Here is a 24,637-nt window from a genome sequence, read left to right as displayed (position 1 = left end):
CTAAAACGACTCAAAATATTGTTGTGTTACGTATCGCCCCCTGCCGGCAAAGGTTTTATATGTTGAAGGTGTTTTTCATCTCGCTGTGTTTTTTTCCTGCAGGCGACTTTCTGTGGCTCGTTAATTGGTAAACGCGCCGGCTATCATTTCAACACAGCGGACTTTGAGTCGATGGGATATCACTTGTGTGATACTCTACTAGATTACTGTGATCCTGATGATTCAAAGGTAAGAGGTCGTCTTCACTGTACGTCACATTTGTGCATCGTTTCCCAGGAGTTTCAATATGGGGCCTTAGGCAGTTAGGACGAAAACACCGAGGAAGACATCCATTAAAAAGACTAATTGTCGATCAATCCACTTAATATCGCTGATATTGTCTTGTTCACAGTTTGTAACTATCTTACGAGAGCTGGAGTTGGAAATGAAGGCGGATATATTGGAGAGGATGAAGCGAAAAGGCACTGCGGCACCCACCCTAACCGAGTCTGACATAGATCTTGACCTCAATTATACTTCTGATATCGAATCAAGGTAGGTTTGGTCTTAAAACCTGTATTTAGCCGTGTCCTCTGGGACTGTTGGCTCAACCTATCCAATCACATGTCGAACATAGCCAATCAGAGGAAGCTGTCGTCACCTGTCCTTCACCTCACATGAGTTTTCCTGCACAAAACACAACTTCTGATCGGCTCATTTCCTTCTTAAATGCCGTCATAGTCATTGACTTTGTGATAGGTTTGACGGGTCTACGTGTGTTGTATAAACAAAATCAAAGTAATCTAGACAGCTAACTGGGGAAAGGTAAATTTCACTATAGGCCTGAATGGGCTTTCAAGAGGTATAAAGCGCGGGAAAACGCGAGTGATAGTCGTGAATGGTTGAAGTATTGCATTTCATTGTCTCAGAAGGTGGCGCGTGTTTCCTAGACCAATCACACAACGTAATGAAGGGCAACCACTGCATTGTGGGATTATTATTGATTCTCACTTGAGATTTGCCCGTCGCTTATTTCACCTAAAAGAAGGGGCAGTGTCTATTTCAATCTGTGTTTTCTTTCCCTTTTATTTCCAGCACCGGTGGTTCAGACAGCTCTATGTCCGATGGTCTGCCAATGCATCTCATTTATGCTCCTGAAGGACTGAAGATGGTGAGTCTCTCGATTGATGAAAGATCATCTTGTAATTACAGACCTTCACAAATTGATATGATCTTACCCTTGGTACTGTCGTGTTCTGAAATAAAATAGTATACTGACCAAGAACCACGCAAGAAGAAGCTGAAGACGAGAAAGGAACGGAACAAGCGGCGAGCTAAAGCTATGAAAGTCAAGGACGTTTTGCTGGCTGATGTTGCGACGCGGTCTGCGGTGAGTGACATGACATTACGACTGACTTGTTTCCTTTTATGTTTGTATCCTCTGATATCGTAGGTTATAGAATGCTCAGTTGGAGCACATTTTGATAGGTTGCCCCACAACAAAACCAAAGCATTCAAAACAGCCAATCATAGCAAAGGACAATGCCACAAGGAGCCGATGAGAACTGGCTCAAGTAAAAACAGGCAAATTGCCTAAAGCGCGGGAAAACGCGGGTGACCAAGTCGTGATTGCCCTCACTTTTGAATCTGATTGGTTGAGAGGGTGGCGCTGGTGTTTTGGACCAATCATAAAGGGAATTTATGCAACACCAAAGCAATCCCAGATGACTTTCGACGCTCATTTGAAAATTTCTTTATATTGATGCAACTCTCTGTACTTTTAGGGTATTGACGTCATTTTATTTTCTGCCATTTTAGCGAGACCAAGAGCGAGCGACAGAAGTAAAGTTAATGTACCAGAAACATCACCCAAAAGTGAGTTGTTGGGAATAAATTGCTTATTATTTTCGAAAATTTGCAACTCGTGCAGTCTTGTTGGTAGAAATCACACTTCTGTAGATGTGTCAGGTTTTAAACTCTTTTAAGGGTCTAATGGAACGGATGATTGAACTTCATGCCAGCTTCTGTTTCATGAAGTTTTATCTCCATTATTTTGTCTACCCGCCAGGTAATCGTAAATCCCTTTTCAATATGTTTGAAAAGTTTCTATAGCTTAGCAATTTGTCTGAGACTGGAGCTCTATTTGTTAAGAGTGAAAACGTCAAAACACACTTAAAATGTCTTAAGATGTCAAACACACTGAGAAGACCTCAATTCAGACACGCTCATTATCGGTCAGATCGAACCATTTTCCTTCCAATATCGCGCGGAGCACGGGGAAAACTAAAAATTGTAATTAAACACTTTGTTAAACTTTGTCTAGCGGTCTGCTCTTCCCAGATCCGCGCGGATGAAGTTAGACAATCCACAGCCACGGAAGCATGAGCACAAAAGCAACAGCAGACTGTGTACACCGATGGGCTCACTGAGGTTGGATGGTTCTGCATGCAGGGTAAGTACTAAAGTAATGACAGAAAGAGAAAAAACGAGTAAGAGGGATGAGTGAAGGCCGGGAACTAGGGCAGTAACGTTTGTGAAAAATCGTATAATTATTAATAAATAGAGAATGTTACTTGGGTGTGCGTACATATGGAATTTCTCTTTCGAGTGTTCAACTCGACATCTGAACCCGAGAAGAGAAATTCCATATCCAAAGGCAACCTTGTATTATTTTGTTTATTGCATATACGCCGTAGGCATTTACTGACGAGATAATTCGACAAACGACCTTGGATTGAGAATGGTGAACGCTTTGCCTTTCATTAATCAACAGGACAGAGTGACTTGATTGGCAAAATCAAATACCCGTAAAAAAATTATCGTAAATTTTCACGTGTGCTGTGACGGCTTTTCTTAGGGCTAGAAATCCTGGAAATACAACGCAGTTTTTATTATAAAAGTATTTATTAACAGCTGAACTCTTGTTTTTAAAATTCGTGTGCCTTCTTTAAAGATGAAGTGTGGTTTTCCCACAGCAGGATTACCTGGAAGCTGTCACTAATGCTTATATGATGAGTGGCGTGCTAGTAACCGAGTCAAAAGGTGACTAACCTCTCTTATGATGCAGTGTTCAGTTTTGTGCGCTAACCAGGCGTTCCCGTTTCGATCTCTTAGGGAATCATTGTGCTGTGTTCTTGAGCTAACCTCAATTTTGCGTAAATTCCTCTACCTCCTCAATTCCCAGAAACTTTTCCTATAATTGTAAATGTAATTCCTACAGTTTAATTCTTTAATGCTTGTCTCAGTCACTACAATACTACCCCAGAAAAGAAAATTAAGCAAAGGATGGATTGAACTTAAGTACATATCGTGAAAAGCCAAGAACGATATTCTTAAATTTTTCTTATATCGTCCACCTCACATTTCATCTCCATCTACTGTTTGATTAGTTGTTGCCTCTTTGATGTTCGTATGCCAAAGTTTATTAACACTCTAACGAAATTATTATTATGATTATAGGAAAAATCAAAAGTAACGTTTGTGCACTATACTGTATTCCTATTTCATTCTCACTGCCTTTTGTTTATTATTTTTTATCAGAGGTTCCCCATTTTCGTTACACTGACGGTTCTACTTATCTGAAAGAGACCCCAGAAAGGACTGGCAAGTGAGTTATAAATCTGTGGAGTTAATAACACTTGGAAACTTATTCTTTACTTATTCAATAGACTTTGAGGAATTTGTTTAAAATGTAGAAGAGAAGCCAAGGTGACCTAGCAAAATGTCGAGTGTTCTTTTACCCCACAGCTGTTGCAGGTTATTCATCTGAAGCACTCAGTTGTTGATCCTGGAAAAATTGCTATCCAACAGATTGTAAGAAATAGAAAGGTTTCCAAAGTAGTTGCGTTCCCGTTGTGATCCAAAATCATTAGTGCTCACGTTCCCTGATCATAGACATACAGGGATGCGGCACGGAAGACCACAGGCAATTTGCAAACACTTGGGTGAGCGACTGGAGACCAATTTCCAATTTAAAGCGCGAATGACCATGAGGGGGTATTCCTTCCCACCTTGATGCCCATGTTATTTTTTTATCTGTAGTAGAAAGACCCCAATTACGAAACAGGATACGTGATCAATTCCTTCAGGCTTTATGTCATTTGATCCAAATTTTACGCTTATTCTGCTAGTTTGAGTCGCTGGTCTGTCACCAGTCCCGCGCAGCCTCAAGGATTTGAAATAAGCGAGGAGGAGGGACACTTCACGGTGTCTTATTTGGCCAAACAGTCGGAAAAAGGCACTGGTATGTAAAAAAATGACACGAGTTTCGTCGATTTAATGTTAATGATAAATTATGTTAATGGAAATGATATGATTGAAATTCATAGTAGTTTATGTCTTGCAAGGTCAGTAATTTATGATAATTTATGCGATGTTTGACGAGGTCATTAATTTATGATAATTCATGGTAAGATGTTTTACTAGGTCATTACCCATCAGTGCTCCGTTGTTTCGTATCATTTACTGTACAGTCTATCGCTCTTTCTGTAGATTGTGCGTATGTAGCACCAAAAAGTCGAAATGAAAAGAGAATTAGCTCAGCTCTTGAACTGGCGCGAAAAATTACCATGTACAACAGCCGCTACAAGACGGCTGGGAATGAAAGACAAGAGCCTGTGGTCCAGCCAACGCCTCTACTCAGACCCAGAACTCCTGTGCAACCATATCCGTATTTTCCATGGCAACCTAAAGGGGACTGTTTGTCAAGTACTAAGGTACAGATCGCTGAACATGGCAACTCTCTATCATCGGCAGAGATTTAGAACAGCTAATGCCTCCTAGTAGCTTCTTAACTTAACTTTTTTATTCCCGAACAACAACCTTAAATTCCAGTTTAAAAAGCCCTCTGTTCAAAGATAACAGTGCAGGGAAATTTGTAGAAGTATATTCCTATGGTTAGGGAATATTAATGCGAGGCTGTGTAGTATCAGGACGGTTTAACCTGAATTTTTTGTCAAAAGTTGGAAATTTGGTTATTCAGGGAATGAACCTTGTTGTTCACAAGTGCCAATTCTTTTAAGGCAAACAGCACATTTATCTCGTACGTACCTCTTTGCCTCCTTCACGTCTAGCCAACCCGCTTTCGGTCGAAGATATGCATAGCAAACTTAAATGAAGCGTTTACAGTAATGCGTGATTGTATTGGTTTCTGAAAAAGAGCTAAGATTTTTATCGAAGGAAATGGAAGACTCGTTAATTTGTCTGCTGTTGTATTATTTTTAAGGCGCGTTTGTACGAACCGAAACTCGTGAAAGAACAAGAAGTGAGAAAGTCCTGGTCTCAGATTTCACTGGAAGAAAGAAAAACGAAAAAACTCAGCCAAAAGAACTCCGCGAAAAAGAAAGCCCTGTCTGTTGCAGCTACTGAAGCAACAAGTTGGCAACAAACAAAGGAAGAAACGCCTCGCGTACTTAAGAAACGTGAAGGTTGCTTTTTTTTTATTTTTTTTCTGTTCACTTTATTAATGGATGCTATATCCTCATTATAAAACGAAACCCCCTCTGTTGAGTACCGTTATTTTAATAGATGGAAAAAAAATCATAACTGTTTGTTTGCTTTTATTCAGTTCAACAGCTCGAGCCCCCAACTATTACCTCCACTTCAAAAGGTTACCAGTCTCCTCGACAGCCCGCGACCACTCAGTTGACTGCGCCGGAGACGCATGCGCAACCTACGCAATTAGAGGGATCCAAGGTTATGAAGAAATACACGGGCAATGGACAAATGAACAGAAATCCTACCGGTTTGGTAAGGCGTGCCTCTTTGTTTGTTAAGGATTGTTACCTTTCCTAAGAGCTTAGCCTACACTCCGTATCGACTATGTTTCTCTTTTTATCAGACCCCAAGCGCGATCGACAGATTTAACACACTACCGGTGAAGCCCAGTTCCAATTTTGTAGACGTATCTCGCTTTACGAGCAGCAATTCTTCTTTAATGACCGGCCGCCAGTCGCCTGTGTATGTCGCTGTACCTGTTGACAGACCTCCTGTGAAGCTTAGATCGAAAGCGCGCATCACTCCGCAGGACACAATCGATATATCCACCATAAATGATCTGAGAAGCAAGCTTTTAAATGTCGACGATTCAGGGTATGATATAGAGAATAATAAATGGGCGTGCATAGATATAGCATTTCTCTTCAAGCGTTCAACTTGATGTCTTACGAGTGAACGTAGTCTATGATATGACCGACGATACCGGTTAACCAACATGTAGATGGAATCTCAGCTTTCAATATTAATTGCTATTGTAAATTAGTAAATATTTACAACACACTAACGCAATTCAATCTTGTTGTGTACCAGAACTCTAGTGACTTACGCTCTACAGAATCAGGAGGATGAGAAGGTAATGACTCAAGTACAAGATTACGTCCATGAGACTAAACCCTTTCACACCCTGATCTCATTAATCTCCGTTCAGTCTGTCGCACAATTCTTATGATGTTAGTTCTGAGAATTTGTTGACATTTTTCTTTATTCTCATCACTTGTCTGTCTGATATTGTAATGATATTTATTTTAAGGAGAAATTCTGTCTTGATCACTCATGGGAGTTAAAGTGTTACAATTATTTTGATAAGTGGTCTTTAATTTTCCCGCAATGTGAGAATGTGCGCATGCAACCTGGTGCTTATCTTTGATCAGTTGCCACCAGATGAGGCGACTAAGAGATACCCTGCTTCCCATAGATGGACGTCAGGATGAAAAGAAAGTACAAATTGAGTAATTGTCTCAGTTTGTAATGATAACCAACACTTATGACTTATTTTGCCTCCGCAGCCTGTAGCAAGCAGCAGTGACAGCGAGACAGGTGGCGCTCCTTTCGCTACTGAGCATGCTCCATCTGACAGCTCGAAGAGCATAAGAAACGAGTCGAACAGTGTCACCATGGCAACTGGTATAATCCCATGGGAAGACAGCTGTCTCCAAAATGTTGGCTTTGTGACTGGAAAACATGGCAGGAAGTCACAGTCTCCAGTTATATCTCCTGGTAAGATAGGAAAGAAGTCCCTGAAGGAGAACTGTTCATTTTGTCACGAATGGCGTGGAATAATTCCGGTCCGTGGTCCATATTGTTAGAAGTTGGACCGGTTATGAGCGCATGATTAGCCAATCAGATTCGAATAATTAAGATTCCTGCCCGCTGAGATGCGTCAGAAAGAAAGAATGAAAATGAATAAAAGCAAAGTAACATGGAAACATAATGAACTGAGAGAACCTTTGAAGGAAAAAGTCCTCTTTCAAGGGCAGCAGCAGTACCCCTGACCGCTGTGTGCCACGAAGAGTTTAATGTAGATTTGTTTAAACTTGCAAAGGCATTAACAATATGTTCCGTCCCTTAAGCTTACCTCCAAGTTAATAGCTTTTCGTGTCTGTCTTACTCACTAAACAAACAAATTAATCTTCAATTTAGGCATAGTCCAAATAGGAAAGGGACTGAGAGACGAGGCGCCTATGAATGGTGAATCAAAGAGGACCGGCTCATTTAATAAAGCATCTCGAAGTCCTACCAGAAATCAGGAATCAGGTACTGTACTTCTTTAATATATGGAAAAGGTGTTTTAATAAGCATCCGCTACAGTGAGTCTGCTTAAGCACAGTACTTGAGCACCCGAAGTACAGATTGTTAGACGATAGGTTCGACAATTGTCGGAATCAGTCGGTAGGTCTCAAAAGTTATGTCCAAGTATTATTGCCTCGCCGACTGAAGTAAACATCGTTACTCTCCAACAATAGTCTTCGGCTTGAAATGTAAAGCTATTTTTGTTTTCTGCGTTGTAAACGACCCTATTATGAAGAGGTTTTTACAATTCGTTCCCAATTCAGAGAGAAAAAATTTCAGCACTTACAATTTTATCGGTAAAAGTGGGTGAAAATTACTCAAACTGTTTGCTTAATCCTTCGAAAGCGATCATCTCTGAAGCTTGTTCAAACAAAGTGACCTGTTGTGTCCTTTTTCAGGTGCGGCTCCGTCAACAATTTCCCTGACGTTCCAGTTTGGTTCCGATGGTTCACCTCGAGAGCAAGGCTTGTCGCCTCCTCAGAGACCACCAGTCTTCCCCCCACAGCTCAAGAATTTTTTTAGACCTCACGGACCACCCCACAGATAACAGCAGTGGCGGAGTCACATGCACTGAAATCATATACAATGGTTGGCTAAACACAGGCTCCCCTCCGAGAATACACTAAGCCCGCGATCTTCAACGGCATTGCTTATTGTGGCTTATACTTTTGCAGTGCCTAAAATCACTGTGGACAGGATGTTGGTGCATGCTAGACCTACTCCGTAACTGAAATCTCAGACAAGTACCCCGAACTCCATGAGCACTTACCGCCTCCAATCAAGTAGTATTCCTTTCGCGACAGTTGAAAATGTGTGTCAAGACTTCCTATTTACACCCAAAAAAAGTTAGGCACTGAATTAGAACACTTTTCGATGGAGTGTTGTTGAAGGAAAATCGAAGTAAGCACATCAATCAATCAGACAAAAAAAAAAATTACCAATGAAAACTCTGACAAGTATAAACTGCCTCAAGCAGCTATTTATTTGAATCTAATTGGTTCAAGGAATTAAAGACAGAGATTGATCGATTAGTGAAAGTTTTGTTTGACATTTTTTATGACATGTTTCTCCCTTTTCTTTTTCCTTTTCTCCTCTGTGCTCACACCACGTTTCTCCATATTCGATTCCAGTTTGTTCGGTCCAATTTCAGAGGTACTCTATGATTGTGGAGGAGTTTCTATTAGCGCGCTTTTACTCTCTCTGGAGCTGTTCCATTTGGTTTCAAAAGGTTTCGTGTTCTTTTGAACTGTTCTGTCTGATTTTTAACAGTTTGATCCGATTTCGGACTGTACTGTGTGGGTAACGTGGTACGGTTCCGACCAATTATAAATGGTTGTACGTGAATATATAATTGCACTATGTAGTCACTTTTCTTGCCTTCTTTTTCTTTTTTGTTTGTTTGTTGTCCGTATCGCCTTCATTAGTACCACGCTCATCTGTAAAATTCTGTCCGTTTCTTGTTTCCGTATATTTTCGCTTTATTTTTCCACTTTTACGGTCTTTTTCTTTTTTCTTCGACTTCTTGTTTTTCTTTTCCCTAACCTTCTGTTCCTTGCAATTTTCCTTAGAATTAACATTGGCATCGCAACTCTCCTCTGTTGTACTATTACAGCTAAAAAGGCAAACGCAATAGTGGGACAAGTTAGTAGATGTTCCCACAACGAGTAAAAATTTCGAATGAATATTTCAAAATACAAAACGTCCAGTCAACAAGGGTAAATACAACAAAAAGCTGATAATAGCACCAAGAAAACCTCGTGTACATAGCTCCAACCGAGGGAGTGCGAATGACCAAGTGATGACTGGCTTTAGATCGGTTGAGAGGGTTTATTTAATTGTTAGGAAAATATCTAGCACACTGTATGGTTTTTAGTCTGTTTAAAGTTTTGTAACTATCTTCCAAAGTCTCGTACACTGTTTGTTCTCTGGATTGTTTGTTTGTTTGTTTGTTACGCAAGAGTCTCGCGTCCTAATTGTTGTCTTGTTTGTTTGTTTGTAACGCAAGTCTCGTGCACTGTTTGTTCTCTCGTTTGTTTGTTACGCGAGTCTCGTGCACTGTTTGTTCTCTCGTTTGTTTGTTACGTGAGTCTCGCGCACTGTTTGTTCACTGCTTTCTTTCTTCGTTACGCGAGTCTCGCGCACTGTTTGTTCTCTTGTTTGTTTCTTACGCGAGTCTCGCGTACTATTTGTTCTCTTCTTTGTTTGTTGCGCGAGAGTCGCGCGCACTGTTTGTTCTCTTGTTTGTTTGATACGCGAGTCTCGCCTACTGTTTGTTCTCTGCTTTCTTTCTTTGTTACACGAGAGTCTTGCGCACCGTTTGTTCTCTTGTTTGTTTATTTGCTACTCGAGTCTCGCGTGCTATTTGTTCTCTTGTTTGATACACGATTCTCGCGTACTGTTTGTTCTCTGCTTTCTTTCTTGGTTACACAAGAGTCTCGCGCACTGTTTGTTCTCTTGTTTGTTTATTTGTTACTGGAGTCTCGCGTACTATTTGTTCTCTTGTTTGTTTGATACACGAGTCTCGCGTACTGTTCTCTGCTTTCTTTGTTACACGAGAGTTTCGCGCACTGTTCGTTGTCTTGTTTGTTTATTTGTTACTCAAGTCTCGCGTACTATTTGTTCTCTTGTTTGTTTGTTGCGCGAGTCTCACGTACTATTTGTTCTCTTGTTTGTTGGTTGTTACGCGAGAGTCTCGCGAACTGTTTGTTCTCTTGTTTGTTTATTTGTTGCGCAAGAGTCGCGCATTGTTTGTTCTCTTATTTGTTGTTACGCGCGGGTCGCGCGTAATGTTAGTTCTCTTGTTTTCGTTTGTTACGCGCGAGTTGGGTGTAATGTTTGTTATCTTGTTTGTTGTTTGTTGCGCACGAGTCGCGCACAATGTTTATTCTCTTGTTTGTTCGTTTGTTACACGCAAGTGGCGCGCAATGTTTGTTCTTTGATTTGTTTGAAACGCAAGAGTCTCTTGCACTGTTCTCTTGTCCGCTTGTTTGTTACGCGAGTCTTGCGCCGTTTATTCTCTGATATGTTTTTTGTTTGTTACGCAAGAATTTTGCGCACTGTTTGTTCTCTGGATTGTTTGTTACTCAAGAGCCTCGTGCACTGTTTGTTCCCTGGATTGTTTGTTTGTTACCCAAGAGTCTCGTGCACTGTCTGTTCTATGGATTGTTTGTTTGTTACCCAAGAGTCTTGTGCACTGTTCGTTCTCTAGATTGTTTGTTACTCAAGAGTCTTCAGCACTGTTTGTTCTCTGGATTGTTTGTTACCCAAGAGTCTCGTGCACTGTCTCTTCTCTGGATTGTTTGTTACTCAAGAGTCTTGAGCACTGTTTTTTCTCTGGATTGTTTGTTTGTTATTCAAGAGTCTTGCGCTCTTTTCGTTCTCTGGATTGTTTGTTTGTTTCGCAAGAGTCTCGTGCACTGTTCGTTCTCTGGATTGTTTGTTTGTTTCGCAAGAGTCTCGCACACTGTTCGTTCTCCGGATTGTTTGTTTGTTACCCAAGAGTCTCGCGCACTGTTCGTTCTCCGGATTGTTTGTTTGTTTCGCAAGAGTCTCGTGCACTGTTCGTTCTCTGGATTGTTTGTTTGTTATTCAAGAGTCTCGCGCACTGTTTGTCTCTAGATTCTTTGTTTGTTTCGCAAGAGTCTCGTGCACTGTTCGTTCTCTGGATTGTTTCGCAAGAGTCTCGCGCACTGTTCGTTCTCTGCATTGTTTGTTTGTTATTCAAGAGTCTCGCGCACTGTTTGTTCTCTGAATTTTTTGTTTGTTTCTCAAGAGTCTCGTGCACTGTTCGTTCTCTGGATTGCTTGTTTGTTTCGCAAGAGTCTCGCGCACTGTTCATTCTCTGGATTGTTTGTTCGTTACCCAAGAGTCTCGCGCATTGTTCTTTCTCCGGATTGTTTGTTTGTTACTCAAGAGTCTCGTGCACTGTTTGTTCTCTGGATTGTTTGTTTGTTTGTTACCCAAGAGTCTCGCGCACTGTCTGTTCTCTGGATTGTTTGTTACCCAAGAGTCTCGTGCACTGTCTGTTCTCTGGATTGTTTGTTTGTTACCCAAGAGTCTCGCGCACTGTCTATTCTCCGGATTGTTTGTTACCCAAGAGTCTCGTGCACTGTCTATTCTCTGGATTGTTTGTTTGTTACCTAAGAGTCTCGTGCACTGTCTATTCTCTGGATTGTTTGTTTGTTACCCAAGAGTCTCGTCCACTGTTCGTTCTCTGGATTGTTTGTTTGTTTCGCAAGAGTCTCGCGCACGGTCTGTTCTCTGGATTGTTTGTTTGCAATGCAAGAGTCTCGTGCACTGTTAGTTCTCTGGATTGTTTATTTGTTACCCAAGAGTCTGGCGCACTGTTTTTTCTCAGGATTGTTTGTTTGTTACCCAAGAGTCTCGCGCACTGTCTATTCTCTGGATTGTTTGTTTGTTACCTAAGAGTCTCGTGCACTGTTCGTTCTCTGGATTGTTTGTTTGTTTCGCAAGAGTCTCGCGCACGGTCTGTTCTCTGGATTGTTTGTTTGCAATGCAAGAGTCTCGTGCACTGTTCGTTCTCTGAATTGTTTGTTTGTTACCCAAGAGTCTCGTGCACTGTCTGTTCTCTGGATTGTTATCCAAGAGTCTCGTGCACTGTCTGTTCTCTGGATTGTTTTTTTGTTTCGCAAGGTTCTTGAGCACTGTTTGTTCTCTGGATTGTTCGTTTGTGACGCGAGAGTCTCGCGCACGGTCTGTTCTCTGGATTGTTTGTTTGCAATGCAAGAGTCTCGTGCACTGATCGTTCTCTGGATTGTTTGTTTGTTACCAAGAGTCTCGTGCACTGTCTGTTCTCTGGATTGTTATCCAAGAGTCTCGTGCACTGTCTGTTCTCTGGATTGTTTGTTTGGTTTCGCAAGGTTCTTGGGCACTGTTTGTTCTCTGGATTGTTTGTTTGTTACGCGAGAGTCTCGCGCACTGTCGGTTCTCTGGATTGTTTGTTTGCAATGCAAGAGTCTCGTGCACTATTTTTTCTCTGGATTGTTTGTTTGTTACGCAAGAGTTTCGTGCACTGTTTTTTCTCCTGGATTCTTTATCATTTTCACTCACAAATCTCTTTTCTAATGGGCTAGAGTTTTGCACTGTTATGTTTTAAATTTGCTTGTCGGTTACGCAAGAATCTCGCGCACAGTTTCTTTCTTGGATTTGTTTCTTCGTTACACAAGAATATCGCTCACTGTTTCTTCTGTAGTTTTGCTTGTCTGTTACCCAAGAATTTTGCGCACTGTTTCTTCCCGGATTTGTTGGTTTGTTACGCGAGAACCTTGTGCATTCTTTTTCCTGAAGTTTGCTTGTCTGTTACGCAAGAATCTTGCGCACAGTTTCTTCCCTTGGTTTGTTGGTCTGTTATGCAAGAATCGCGCGCCCTGTTTTGTTCTGATTTGTTGGTTTGTTAGGCAAGAATGTCGTGCTTTGTTTCTTCTATAGATTGCTTGCTTGTTACGCGAGAATCTTGCGCACAGTTTCTCTGGTAGCTTGCTTTTCAGTTACACAAGAACCTCGCCTACAGTTTCTTCCCTGGTTTTGTTTCTCTTTTGTGCAAGAACATTGTGCATTGTTTCTTCTGTAGTTTGCTTGTCTGTTACGCAAGAACCTCGCGCATTGTTTGTTCTGGTTTGTTCTGCAAGAATCTCGTGCAGTGTTTTTTTTCTGTAGTTTGGTTGTCTGTTACGCAATAATCTCGTGCACTATTTGTTCTGGTTTGTTAGTTTGTTACGCAAGAATCTCGTACACTGTTTCTTCTGTAGTTTGCTTTTCTGTTACGTAAGAATCTCGTCCGCTGTTTCTTCGAAGTTTACTCGTCTGTTACGCAAAAATCTCGCGGATTGTTTGTTCTGGTTTGTTACGCCAGGATCTCGTGCCTTGTTTCTTCTGTAGTTTGCTTTTCTGTTACGTAAGAATCTCGTCCGCTGTTTCTTCGAAGTTTACTCGTCTGTTACGCAAAAATCTCGCGGATTGTTTGTTCTGGTTTGTTACGCCAGGATCTCGTGCATTGTTTCTTCTGTAGTTTGCATGTCTGTTACGTAAGAATCTCGGGCACGGATTGTTTCTGGTTTGTTGGTTTGTTACGCAAGAGTCTCATGCACTTTTCCTTCTTCAGTTTGCTTGTCTGTTACGCAAGAATCTCGCGCTTTGTTTCTTCTGCAGTTTGCTTGTCTGTTACGCAAGAATCTCGCGCGCTATTTCTTTTGTAGTTTGTTTGTCAGTTACGCAAGAATCTCGTGCACTGTTTCTTCTGTAGTTTGCTTATCTGTCACGCCAAAATCTCGCGCACCGTTTCTTCGTTGATTTGTTGGTCTGCTACGCAAGAATCTCGTGTATTGTTTCTTGTGTAAATTGCTTGTCTATCGCGCGAGAATCTCGCGCACAATTTATTCCCTGGGTTTGTTGGTCTGTTGTGCAAGAATCTCGCGCACTGCCTTTCTCTTAGTTTGCTTTTCTGTTACGCAAGAATCTCGCGCACTGTCTCTTCTGTAGTTTGCTGGTCTGTTACGCAAGAATCTTGGGCACGGATTGTTTTTGGTTTGTTGGTTTGTTACGCAAGAGTCTCATGCACTTTTCCTTCTTCAGTTTTCTTGTCTGTTACGCAAGAATCTCGCGCTTTGTTTCTTCTGCAGTTTGCTTGTCTGTTACACAAGAATCTCGCGCGCTATTTCTTTTGTAGTTTGTTTGTCAGTTACGCAAGAATCTCGTGCACTGTTTCTTCTGTAGTTTGTTTATCTGTCACGCCAAAATCTCGCGCACCGTTTCTTCGTTGATTTGTTGGTCTGCTACGCAAGAATCTCGTGTATTGTTTCTTGTGTAAATTGCTTGTCTATCGCGCGAGAATCTCACGCACAATTCATTCCCTGGGTTTGTTGGTCTGTTGTGCAAGAATCTCGCGCACTGCCTTTCTCTTAGTTTGCTTTTCTATTACGCAAGAATCTCGCGCACTGTTTCTTCTGTAGTTTGCTGGTCTGTTACGCAAGAATCTTGGGCACGGATTGTTTTTGGTTTGTTGGTTTGTTACGCAAGAGTCTCATGCACTTTTCCTTCTTCAGTCTTCTTGTCTGTTACGCAAGAATCTCGCGCTTTGTTTCTTCTGCAGTTTGCTTGTCTGTTACACAAGAATCTCGCGCGCTATTTCTTTTGTAGTTTGTTTATCAGTTACGCAAGAATCTCGTGCACTGTTTCTTCTGTAGTTTGCATGTCTGTTACGCAAGAATCTCGGGCACGGATTGTTTCTGGTTTGTTGGTTTGTTACGCAAGAGTCTCGTGCACTTTTCCTTCTTCAGTTTGCTTGTCTGTTACGCAAGAATCTCGCGCTCTGTTTCTTCTGCAGTCTGCTTGTCTGTTACGCAAGAATCTCGCGCGCTATTTCTTTTGTAGTTTGTTTGTCAGTTACGCGAGAATCTCGTCCACTGTTTCTTCTGTAGTTTGCTTATCTGTTACGCCAAAATCTCGCGCACCGTTTCTTCTTTGATTTGTTGGTCTGTTACGTAAGAATCTCGTGTATTATTTCTTGTGTAAATTGCTTGTCTGTCACGCGAGAGTCTCGCGCACAACCTCTTTCGTAGTTTGCTTTACTGTTACGCGAGAATCTCGCGCACTGTCTCTGTAGTTTTCTTGTCTGTTATGCAAGAATCTTGCGCATTATTTCTTTTATAGTTTGTTAGTTTGTTACGCTAGAATCTCGTACACTGTTCCTTCTGTAGTTTGCTTTTCTGTTACGCCAAAATCTCGCGCACTGTTTCTTCTTTGATTTGTTAGTCTGTTACGCAAGAATCTCGTGTATTGTTTCTTGTGTAAATTGCTTGTCTATCACGCGAGAATCTCGCGCACAATTTATTCCCTAGGTTTGTTGGTCTGTTGTGCAAGAATCTCGCGCACTGCCTCTCTCTTAGTTTGCTTTTCTGTTACGCGAGAATCTCGCGCACTGTCTCTTCTGTAGTTTTTTTTTGTCTATTATGCAAGAATCTCGCGTATTATTTCTTTTGTAGATTGTTTGTCAGTTACGCAAGAATCTCGCGCACTGTTTCTTCTGTAGTTTGCTTATCTGTTGCGCCAAAATCTCGCGCACCGTTTCTTCTTTGATTTGTTGGTCTGTTAGGCAAGAGTCTCGTGTATTGTTTCTTGTGTAAATTGCTTGTCTGTCATGCGAGAATCTCGCGCACAATTTGTTCCCTGGGTTTGTTAGTCTGTTGTGCAAGAATCTCGCGCACTGCCTCTTTCTTAGTTTGCTTTTCTGTTACGCGAGAATCTCGCGCACTGTTTCTTCTGTAGTTTTCTTGTCTGTTACGCAAGAATCTCGCGCAATGTTTCTTCTGTGGTTCGCTTGTCTGTTATGCAAGAATCTCACGCACTGTTTCTGCCGTAGTTTTCTTGTCTGTTACGCAAGAATCTCGCACCCTCACGGTTTGTTCTGGGCCCAGTTGTATAAAGGGCGGATAACGCTATCCAGCGGATAAGTGTTAACAAAACTTACTGCACTATCCACCGGATAGAGATTTATTCGGTGGAGGGCGTTATCCACCCTTCGAACAACTGGAACTGGTTTGTTGGTTTGTTTCGCAAGAATCTTGTGCACTATTTCTTCTCGAGTTTGTTTGTCGCCTAAATGCTCTTCATCTATAGACGTTTCTTGAGATCTAGCAGTTTTTCAATTTTTGTTTTCTTTTCAAGTTCTCTTCATGAAGCAATGCTCCCTTGGCATATTAATCCGAATAAGCAACTTGCTTGACCGTAAGATCTACCACTAGTATTAAATTCAGTAGGCTAAACGCTATCGTTGGCCCTCTATGAAGTCAACAGCACACACACGGGTCCGGAATAGACCCTACCCTTTATCCAATTTACAGTCTCATGTTTCCCTGGGACAACTTAGGCAAAGAATGACTTAGAGACATTTGAAAATTCAATTGCGTCTCAAAGGTAATCCTGAAGAAACTGGCACACTGCTTCTTCTCTGGTTACGTATGTTGCGCTGTTTCTCTGAATTCAGCTTCTTTTAGTGCTGTTAGATCTGAACCAAACATTTGGCAAGCTTTCTCCTAAGCACCGAAAGGTTGTTAGAACCCAATGCTAAGCGCGGGAAAACGCCAGAGACCAGGTTGCTATCGGTTTTAGTTTTGAATCTGAGAGTTATGAGCAAGTATCCTCGGCCACGTTAGGAAAAAGCAATACAGTCCAGGATTATTTCACAAGTCAATTGAAGTAAACACTCCTACACGAGATCTTAAGCACAGATGTTTTTCAGAAATAAAAGACGACAGTATGACGAACCCAACTCCTTTCGCTGCATTTTTAGCAACACCGATCAACTAGAAAGCTCTTGTTTTAACAATTCAAATTTGACGTTGCAAACGAAAAATCTTCTCACAGCCGTTTTCGCAACTTAGGCATCCGTAACTAAGTGGTAAATTATTTTGCTTAGGTAAAACATGTCAAATTTACTATCTTACCACAATTTACTCACGTTAGTTTAAAATTTACGCGTAAGCTAACGCAACTCTTAATCACCTGTTTGTTGTCATAGCTACTTTGTCCTGTTCCAGAACTCGCTGGAGTTTGCCATTCAACCGGAACCCATGTCGAGCAGCTCTGAGGACATGACAAATGTAAGATGAGTTTTAGCCTTCATATACCGCGCACTCGCGGCTTAGTTCACCCCAATAATCATCATCAAATCGCTCAACACATTTTCCGTCCCTTCTTTGACTTAGGAGGGACTCTATAGGTCAAGACTTAGACAGCAAACGAAAAGTAGTCCCTTAATGGATCCCGAGCTTGGCCCATTATTCCATAGATGCCCCGGTAACACCCTTGAAAATCAACCTGCAACCAAAAAAGCCTTCAAGGTAGAGTTATCGAATAGGAATCCGAAGTTCGAATGAGGCCTTACGGTACCCAAAAGAAAACCTGAAAGAATTTCAGGCTTTGACAGGATTGAAATTGATTCCTCTAGATTACTGTGCACTAGTCTCTACGTCTACACATCTATGTATCTTTTACAACAATATGCTCCTTAAGAAAGATGTTTTTCGTCTTGTCACGGGCGTGCGACAAATAAAAAATTCTGAGTCCCCATGAGGAATCAAACCTCAGATCTTCGGATTTTGCGCTTCGATGCTCTACCACTTGGTAACAAATTATAGTATTTCATTAATTAGAGCCTAAAGCCAGTGACATACTTAGCGATGTTTCTCACCGATCGAGGCGGATAACATCACCAGCAAAAGTTACCCGTATCCGAAATGCCAGTTATCGGCAATTTTCTACCCCGATCGCGGCGATCGGCGTAAATCTCAATCGCTGCACCGGGCACACCCGGCGATTTTAGCTAATTGGTATAAAAGTCGCCGAGTGTATCACCGGCTCAAGTTGTAACGCCCTTTCAATAAGCATATCATTGTAAATTACAATTTTAATAAGTCCAAGCTTCAGTAAGAAAGTCTCGCTTACTTGTGAGCTGTTCTTCCGCCACAGGCTTGAAAAACTTTATCCTCTGTGCTTCTAAAAGCATAAAAAGAAATTACAATAATTAATCATTAGGATTGAAAAAAAAATGGGGATTGGCAGGATTGTCAAAAGCAACTGACAGCCGGTCACTATGCTGCTGGTTCATCATGTTTTTGGTCAGCTACTCTGCAAGGATATTCCAAGATCTTTTTGGTGAATTTCACGCATATTTGTGAGTATTCAGGCATTTGCAATCATGGTAAGATCTCAGCATAGTCTTCACAAGGTTTTAAGTCTTATTTCACCTGAAAATTTCACATGCAAGCGAAATTTGCCATGCAAGAGGCAAAGGAAAAGCATTTGAAAAGTATATGAAAAATTTTATCCCTTAATGCAGTGTTTTCACATGTTTTACAGCAAGTTCTTGAAGCCTACATACACGCGCTTCAGTGCCTCAGTGGTGTTTTGTGACTCAAAATGAACAACCCACAGTTTTCAATTCACGTATGCTATGAGGCACGTGAGTAAGGTGGCAAAGTCAGTCATTCACTTAAACAAGAAAAGCAACCCATTCAGAACATTTGAGTGACCCTAAATTTCCGCCCATGAAGGCAGAGACCCCCTCACAGTTGTGTGGTTGAACAGAAAACAGCTATTATCAATATGTGTCATTTAATGTCTAAAACTACACATGCATATGAAGTAAGATGACTTTGAAAAAGAGAAATACCTGCTGGGCTGGAACATCAAGGAAGAGTGACAATAAATAGAATAGAACAAGGAATATAGTTAACATACAAATTTGAGAAATCGCGTTCTTCATCTGTGTCTTCCTCAGAATCAGAGAGTGCTCTTTTTGGAGTTTGACTGGAAGCCTGCAAAGACAGAAAGCAAAATTAATAATTGAGAGCCAACTGAAACAAAACGATATTTCTGATCATGTGCATGAGTAGGAAAAGACACTGGGAAGTAAATGTATTTGCAATAGCTTTTTGTGACAATCTGATATTTGACACATGGAAAATAAGTTATTTGAGAGTTACATACATATATACTTTATTAGTAATTCCCAGGGGGGGCTTGTCAATACTAAACAGCAAGGAACATTATAATAAAAAAATGAATAAAATTATAAAAAGCGGTCAATTAAAATAATTCTCTAACATGTGCGTTTTCAACTTTTTTTTTAAATGATGTTAAAGATAACTATTTAAAGTCTTTGTCTAAATTGTTCCAAATGTTGACTGCTCTATGGAGGAAACGCCACTGGCCTGACTTTGTCTTGCTCAGAAAAATATCAAGGGATTCTCTGTTTATAGTGTTATGACAAGATGAAATAAGATGCTTCTGTTTTGTTTTGACAAGTGAATATATGCTTTTGTTTTGTTTTGACAAGTGAATATTTTGAGAAGTTATCTACAGTAACTTCTGAAGAATGGAGCATTATTCTCTCTTTCCTCAAGTAGTTGGTAAAACTTTCAATCCCAAGATCTCTATTAAAATTCTCCTAAATATCTGCCATACATTTCTGAGAATTAAGTACAAAGCCAACAACATCCTGTAGTTTATATTTTTCAGTTTCACCACCTTTCCAGGGGTTTCAATGAAAGCTGGTTATCAGTGGTATACTACCACCTGTGAGACTCACTGTAGATCTGTTCAGTCTGTAAGCAGTCAGTCTGGACACAGCTACCTGTCACGCCTTTAGCAGCCACTTATGGAAAAATTAATTGAAACCCTTGCTTTTCTGGTAGGCAATGTCATGACGAGGTTGGCAGAAATTACACATGCTCATTGGTTTCTCCCAGGAGTGAAAGGTTTTAACTAAGCCTAAGCAGAGAATAAGGAATAATATTCAAAAACAAATATTAAATACCTTGACAAATCTGCCATATAACAGTGGCTTGTTTGAATTCTTGCTTGGTCTTTTACTACTAATTACACATGATTCTTTACCAGACTTCACTACTTCTACTCCATCCTGTGCATGTGATGAGAAGAAAAAAAAAACAAAATGACACACTGTTGCATTTCCTATATGACTTGTGTTTTTTGTTCTTTGTGGTTCATACATAAATGGACCTTGAGTTGTTGTTCTTGCAATATTATGTTGAAAATCCTTGAAGATCTTTTCAACTTCTACACTGCTAGCTTTTGACAGACAGTGATGACAGGGGAACCGCAACACCTCACCACATTTCACAAAAATGTAGCTCATACATATAGGACAATAATGCAAAAAAAGTAGCCAAATACTGCAATACTTCAATATCAAGTCAAAATTTTTTTATGTTTAGAGCAAATAACTTGGAAATAACAATTAAGAATTTGTTAATGACCATAAATTCAGGTAATTTTCAATTTAGACAAAATATACAAAATGCAGTCAAACCTGTATTAAGTGGTCACCCATAAGGAATGGCTGGGTGACTGCTTAATACACCTTCTTCAGACAAGGGGCATTGAAAAACAATGTCATTTTATGCTATAATTATGTGTAACCACTTAATGTCCAAACATTTGCTCAAAAATACTACTAAAATTGATTTATGGAGATAAAACTGGCTTAAATTTTGCTTGAAAGATTATTCTTAGTTTTATTTGAGTGGTTCCACTTTATGTGACCATTCAATAGAGGTGGATGACAATACAAACAGGCGGGTGGGGCCCAGTTAAGGGTGACCATGATGCTCCATCAAACCTCAGTTTCCTTAGTCAAGCAATAAAAAACAGTTTGTTAATGTTGACATCCATCCACTTTGGACACTTGTGGTCATAATGCCTCAAATAGAGTCAAATCACTTCTTTAAAAGGGTTAAAAATGATAAGAGAACTCTTCCAGAGAGGCAGAAAACAGAAACACTACCCCCTTTGCCTTTTAAGAGCTGTACTGGTTTTAATTTGAAGCAGAGGAAAATATGGATAACCAAGGCACAACTGGTTTTGATCTTGCATTTGATGGGTTGAAAATATGGGGAAAGGTTTTTTGACCAATCAAAGATCAAAATGGGCACAAAGCTAAAAGCCAAAAAGCCCCGCATAGATCTTTTGGCAGAAAAATGCTGGTATATTTCTGCAGATTTACATGTACTTATGAACAAAGGGGTAAGTTTCTAAAGAAACTGTGGTGCTGTGTTGGTGAGAGAGTATAACAGGTAATTTGGTATTATAAACTGAGTTGACAGCATAAATTAGCCACCAAAAAGAGTTTCAAAGCTGACATTTCCAGTTTTAGCCCTTCAATCACTCAGTTGATAATTCTAAATTACCCTGTTCCATGTACTCACATTGCTCTCCTGTACCACTATACTCTTTGCTGTTTTGTTGAAGACATGATCCCACCAGTGGAAACTAAACTGATCACCAGCATCATAGCCAACCTTATTGTAAAAAAGAGAAATACAAGAAAACTAATTAAGTATATAAATAAATTACAAGGAGAGAGAGATAGAGAAGTTACAAACTCTGCTGTCAAAAAAGAGTGAGGTATAATCAGGTGAATACCCTTACAAATACATTCTTTAGAACACTGTTTCACAGCTCATGAAGACTTCATATGCATTATTGTTTCCCAGTTACAAGAAAAAGTGAAAACTGTGGTTAAAATGTTTTAAAAAGTATGGGCAAGTAGTTGGGTTGATCAGCACTTATACTTCTGTCTATGAGTGTTGGTAGGTTTCAACCACCTCCTTCTTTGGTAAAGCCAAGTTTTATTACAAAAATCCACAAAAAAAATCTTCTATTTTGTTGCTAATGAAAAAAAATCAACTCTTACGTTTTTTAAGGTTTCAACCCAGACAAAGGTTTCAGAGGTTGTTCATTTTCAGAGGGCACTATGGTTTTCATCAATAACTTCATTCTCACCAAGGTAATTTAGCATTAACAACTGAGTTTATAACATAAATTAGCCACCATAAAGAGTTTCAAAGCTGAGGGTTAGCCCTTTGTCAGAGTGAAGTCCCTCCGACTAAGGGCTAATGCTCAAAATGTTAGCTCTGAAACTCTTTATAGTGGCCAATTCATGCTATCAACTCAGTTGAAAATGCAACTAAATAACCCTGTTATACTCTCCCAATGACGCAGCACTTACCCCCTTACATTCTTGTCAGACTGATATGAAATACACTAAATAAAGACAACTGATGATATACATGTATGTACATTACCCCAGCAGTATCGGTTTTAATATTGACTTTGATTGCTTTAGAAATCCCACTTTCCTCTTTACCTAGACCTTTTCCTGTGAAAGAAACATAAAAATCCTAAGGCTTAAGGACAAGCAGTCTTTACTCTCCTTAGCAGGTAATTTAGTGTTAACAACTGGGTTGAAAACGTAAATTAGCCACCGTAAAGAGTAAAAAAGCTGACGTTTCGAGCGTTAGCCCTTTGTCAGAGCGATTGGCGAAGGGCTAACGCTCGAAATGTCAGCTTTTTTACTCTTTACGGTGGCTAATTTACGTTTTCAACCCAGTTGTTAACACTAAATTACCTGCTATACTCTCCCACCGACGCAGCACCACAGTTTCTTTAGAAACTTACCCCTTCATTCATTTACTCTCCTTAATCCTTTCACTCCCAAGATCTCATTAGTAATTCTCCCTACTGTTAACCATACATTCTTATGAGTTATGTTAAGAGAATTTGGTATTGAATCCACTAATAATCTCCTTACTTGATATTTTTCTATGTTCTCATTACTTTTCTGCTTGATATTGTGTAGATATTGTAAGGAGAGATTCTGCCTCAGTCACTCATGGGAGTGAGCTACATGTATGAAAGATGCAGAGTCCTTCATTTCCTCACAATGCAATCTCTTATATACCTTTCCATCTCAACAAAGTAAGAAAAATAGGAACCACTATCAATAAATATTTCATAAATAAGTGAATAATATGCAAAAGAAGTTAATTTGATGATGTTCTTGAGAGTGCAAACATAAGCATTGAGGAAAGGGGCATTAGGATTTTCGGTTTTGCGGTTTTGGCTATTTTTTAGATCGGTTTTTCGGTTTTTATGCCAAAAACTTCAGTTTTTTGGTTTTACTGCTCATTTTGGTTTGTGGATTTTCCATTTTTAGCATTTAGTTTTCAGTTTTCATAAAAAATACTAATGGGTTTTCGGATTTGATATCTGATGTGGTTTTCTGTTTTTCCTATTTGACCTATTTGGGTTCCAGTTTCTCTTCAATTTGAGCAGCAATTGCATGCCTCCACTGATCTTGAATAGCTGCTAAATGCAAATGTTATCGAGAGGAATGCATGAAAAACCAATTAAAATATCGCAGGTATTCCTAGGTAGCCTACATGTAGCTGTACCCTCCCCTTCCCCATGGTGGGGGGGAGGGGAGGGTACGGCTACACGTAGGGTACAGCTAAGCGCGGAACATTGCCAGAGTTTCTTTATCAACGCCACCTTGAAGTTGGTGACCAAGTTACAGGCCATGTGTGACTGATTGATTCAACATTCCAATAGAATCTCCAAACTTACAGGTCTTAGTTTGCAAATGAAAACGTTAGATTAGGGATTTTCATGAAAACTTTCCAGAGCTATAGCTTTTTGCAACTGCAAAATTGCAATCCTATCGAGAACTTTTGTTCAAATTTCCCTAATTTAAGTAGGCTCCATTACTAGCTGCTGAGTCCGCAGAGACCACACTCGAGGTCCTCGAGAGAACAGTTGTTAATTTAAGCAGATACTAGATGATACGAATGCCAAGTCCATGGCACTCGTATCTTCTAGTATCTAAATCCTGTAATGAAATTAGTGTAGTTTACTCTGTATGCTCCACTTGTCACCACTGTATCATATCGATCAGGGTTTCAATAACTGGGATGTGAAAATGTATCGGTTTTGACAGTTTTGCATGCGGTTTTCGGTCTTAATCGATTTTTTTTTCGGTTTTTCGGTTTTGGATGATTTTTTTCTACGGTTTTGCGGTTTGTAATAGGCCCCAATGCCCCCCTTGTTGAGCAAATGAAAACATACATGGTTAAATAAGCGACACAAAATTAGTAAAGGATCATTTCTTCACCTAGTAAAAGAAATACGAAATAGAATGCCGTGAGCTCTTCAAAAATAATGAACTCTCAACGATTCCCGTTCTGTCCACGTGTGTGACTTTCGGTCCATGTGCACTAATCATTTTAATGCGTTGACGATATTTATGAGTTCATTCCACCTTATGTCTCAATTTCGATTATCAAACTATTCAGTACTTTGCCTACCTTCAGCCCAGCCATGTTTCTCGAGCTGTTTTCTAGCGAATGCCATGTCAGCCCCCATCTCCTTCAGTTTGTTCGCCATCTTGTTATGCAATGTTATCCAATAAAAGCTCTCTTCCCAGTCTCCACTACTTCATCAGCCCTCGCTGTCTTCACCAGGCTCCGGTTGTTCGTAGGATCAATAAGCTATCTAGTAGATAAATCTCTATCTTTTGGATAGAACGATACGTTTTGTTGACACTTATCCGCTTGATAGCGATTTATCCGGCGGATAGTGGTATCCGCCCTTTAATCGACTGGGCCCTGCCGACAAAGCCAACAACGGTGGTTAGCAAAGGTAACCAGTCACTGCGCCGACATGATAACTCGCCGACACCAAGACATGTCGGCGAAGTGACCGGTAACTCTACAAA

General features: G+C 40.3%; 2 protein-coding genes across 5 annotated transcripts in view; one reads left to right on the top strand and one right to left on the bottom strand.

The window, feature by feature from the left end:
* The window catches only part of LOC113670346 (uncharacterized), a 20,497-nt gene extending 11,915 nt beyond the window's left edge, over positions 1-8,582 (top strand). For 2 of the 4 annotated variants that reach the window (XM_027186479.2, XM_089183722.1), the window contains exons 17-33: positions 103-228; positions 392-534; positions 1,075-1,150; positions 1,250-1,369; positions 1,798-1,854; positions 2,303-2,431; positions 2,958-3,021; positions 3,520-3,586; positions 4,110-4,222; positions 4,471-4,694; positions 5,204-5,405; positions 5,546-5,727; positions 5,819-6,069; positions 6,286-6,328; positions 6,762-6,972; positions 7,396-7,509; positions 7,944-8,582. In XM_027186479.2, coding sequence (XP_027042280.2) covers positions 103-228; positions 392-534; positions 1,075-1,150; positions 1,250-1,369; positions 1,798-1,854; positions 2,303-2,431; positions 2,958-3,021; positions 3,520-3,586; positions 4,110-4,222; positions 4,471-4,694; positions 5,204-5,405; positions 5,546-5,727; positions 5,819-6,069; positions 6,286-6,328; positions 6,762-6,972; positions 7,396-7,509; positions 7,944-8,092 — 2,271 coding nt within the window. In that variant the 3' untranslated portion in view covers positions 8,093-8,582. Of the gene's footprint in view, positions 1-102; positions 229-391; positions 535-1,074; positions 1,151-1,249; positions 1,370-1,797; positions 1,855-2,302; positions 2,432-2,954; positions 3,022-3,519; positions 3,587-4,109; positions 4,223-4,470; positions 4,695-5,203; positions 5,406-5,545; positions 5,728-5,818; positions 6,070-6,285; positions 6,329-6,761; positions 6,973-7,395; positions 7,510-7,943 lie in introns of all 4 variants that reach the window. The other 2 variants (XM_027186478.2, XM_089183721.1) reach the window with 1 other exon arrangement.
* On the bottom strand, positions 8,496-24,637 carry LOC113670315 (G patch domain-containing protein 4). The gene is made up of 8 exons (XM_089183723.1): positions 24,228-24,637; positions 22,170-22,243; positions 21,291-21,383; positions 19,880-19,984; positions 18,802-18,878; positions 18,007-18,057; positions 17,065-17,145; positions 8,496-9,157 (listed from the first exon to the last, which is right to left on the bottom strand). The coding sequence occupies exons 1-8, from the start codon at positions 24,304-24,306 to the stop codon at positions 8,902-8,904; spliced, it is 816 nt and encodes a 271-aa protein (XP_089039849.1). The 5' UTR covers positions 24,307-24,637; the 3' UTR covers positions 8,496-8,901.

Source organism: Pocillopora damicornis, chromosome 10, assembly GCF_964200805.1.
Source record: "Pocillopora damicornis chromosome 10, jaPocDami1.2, whole genome shotgun sequence".
Classification (NCBI taxonomy): Eukaryota; Metazoa; Cnidaria; class Anthozoa; order Scleractinia; family Pocilloporidae; genus Pocillopora; species Pocillopora damicornis.
The sequence above is the reverse complement of the archived record's forward strand: the minus strand, read 5'-3'. Positions and strand labels throughout refer to the sequence as shown.

Bases quoted from the DNA above. Each gene is read 5' to 3' on its own strand.
- LOC113670315 (XM_089183723.1), bottom strand. From the start codon at position 24,306: ATGGCGAACAAACTGAAGGAGATGGGGGCTGACATGGCATTCGCTAGA. The intron at 19,985-21,290 runs GTGAGTACATGG...TCACATGCACAG, and splicing joins TAGTGGTACAGGAGAGCAAT to GATGGAGTAGAAGTAGTGAA. The intron at 9,158-17,064 runs GTGATTAAGAGT...TTGCCTTTTTAG, and splicing joins GTAGCTATGACAACAAACAG to CTGTAATAGTACAACAGAGG.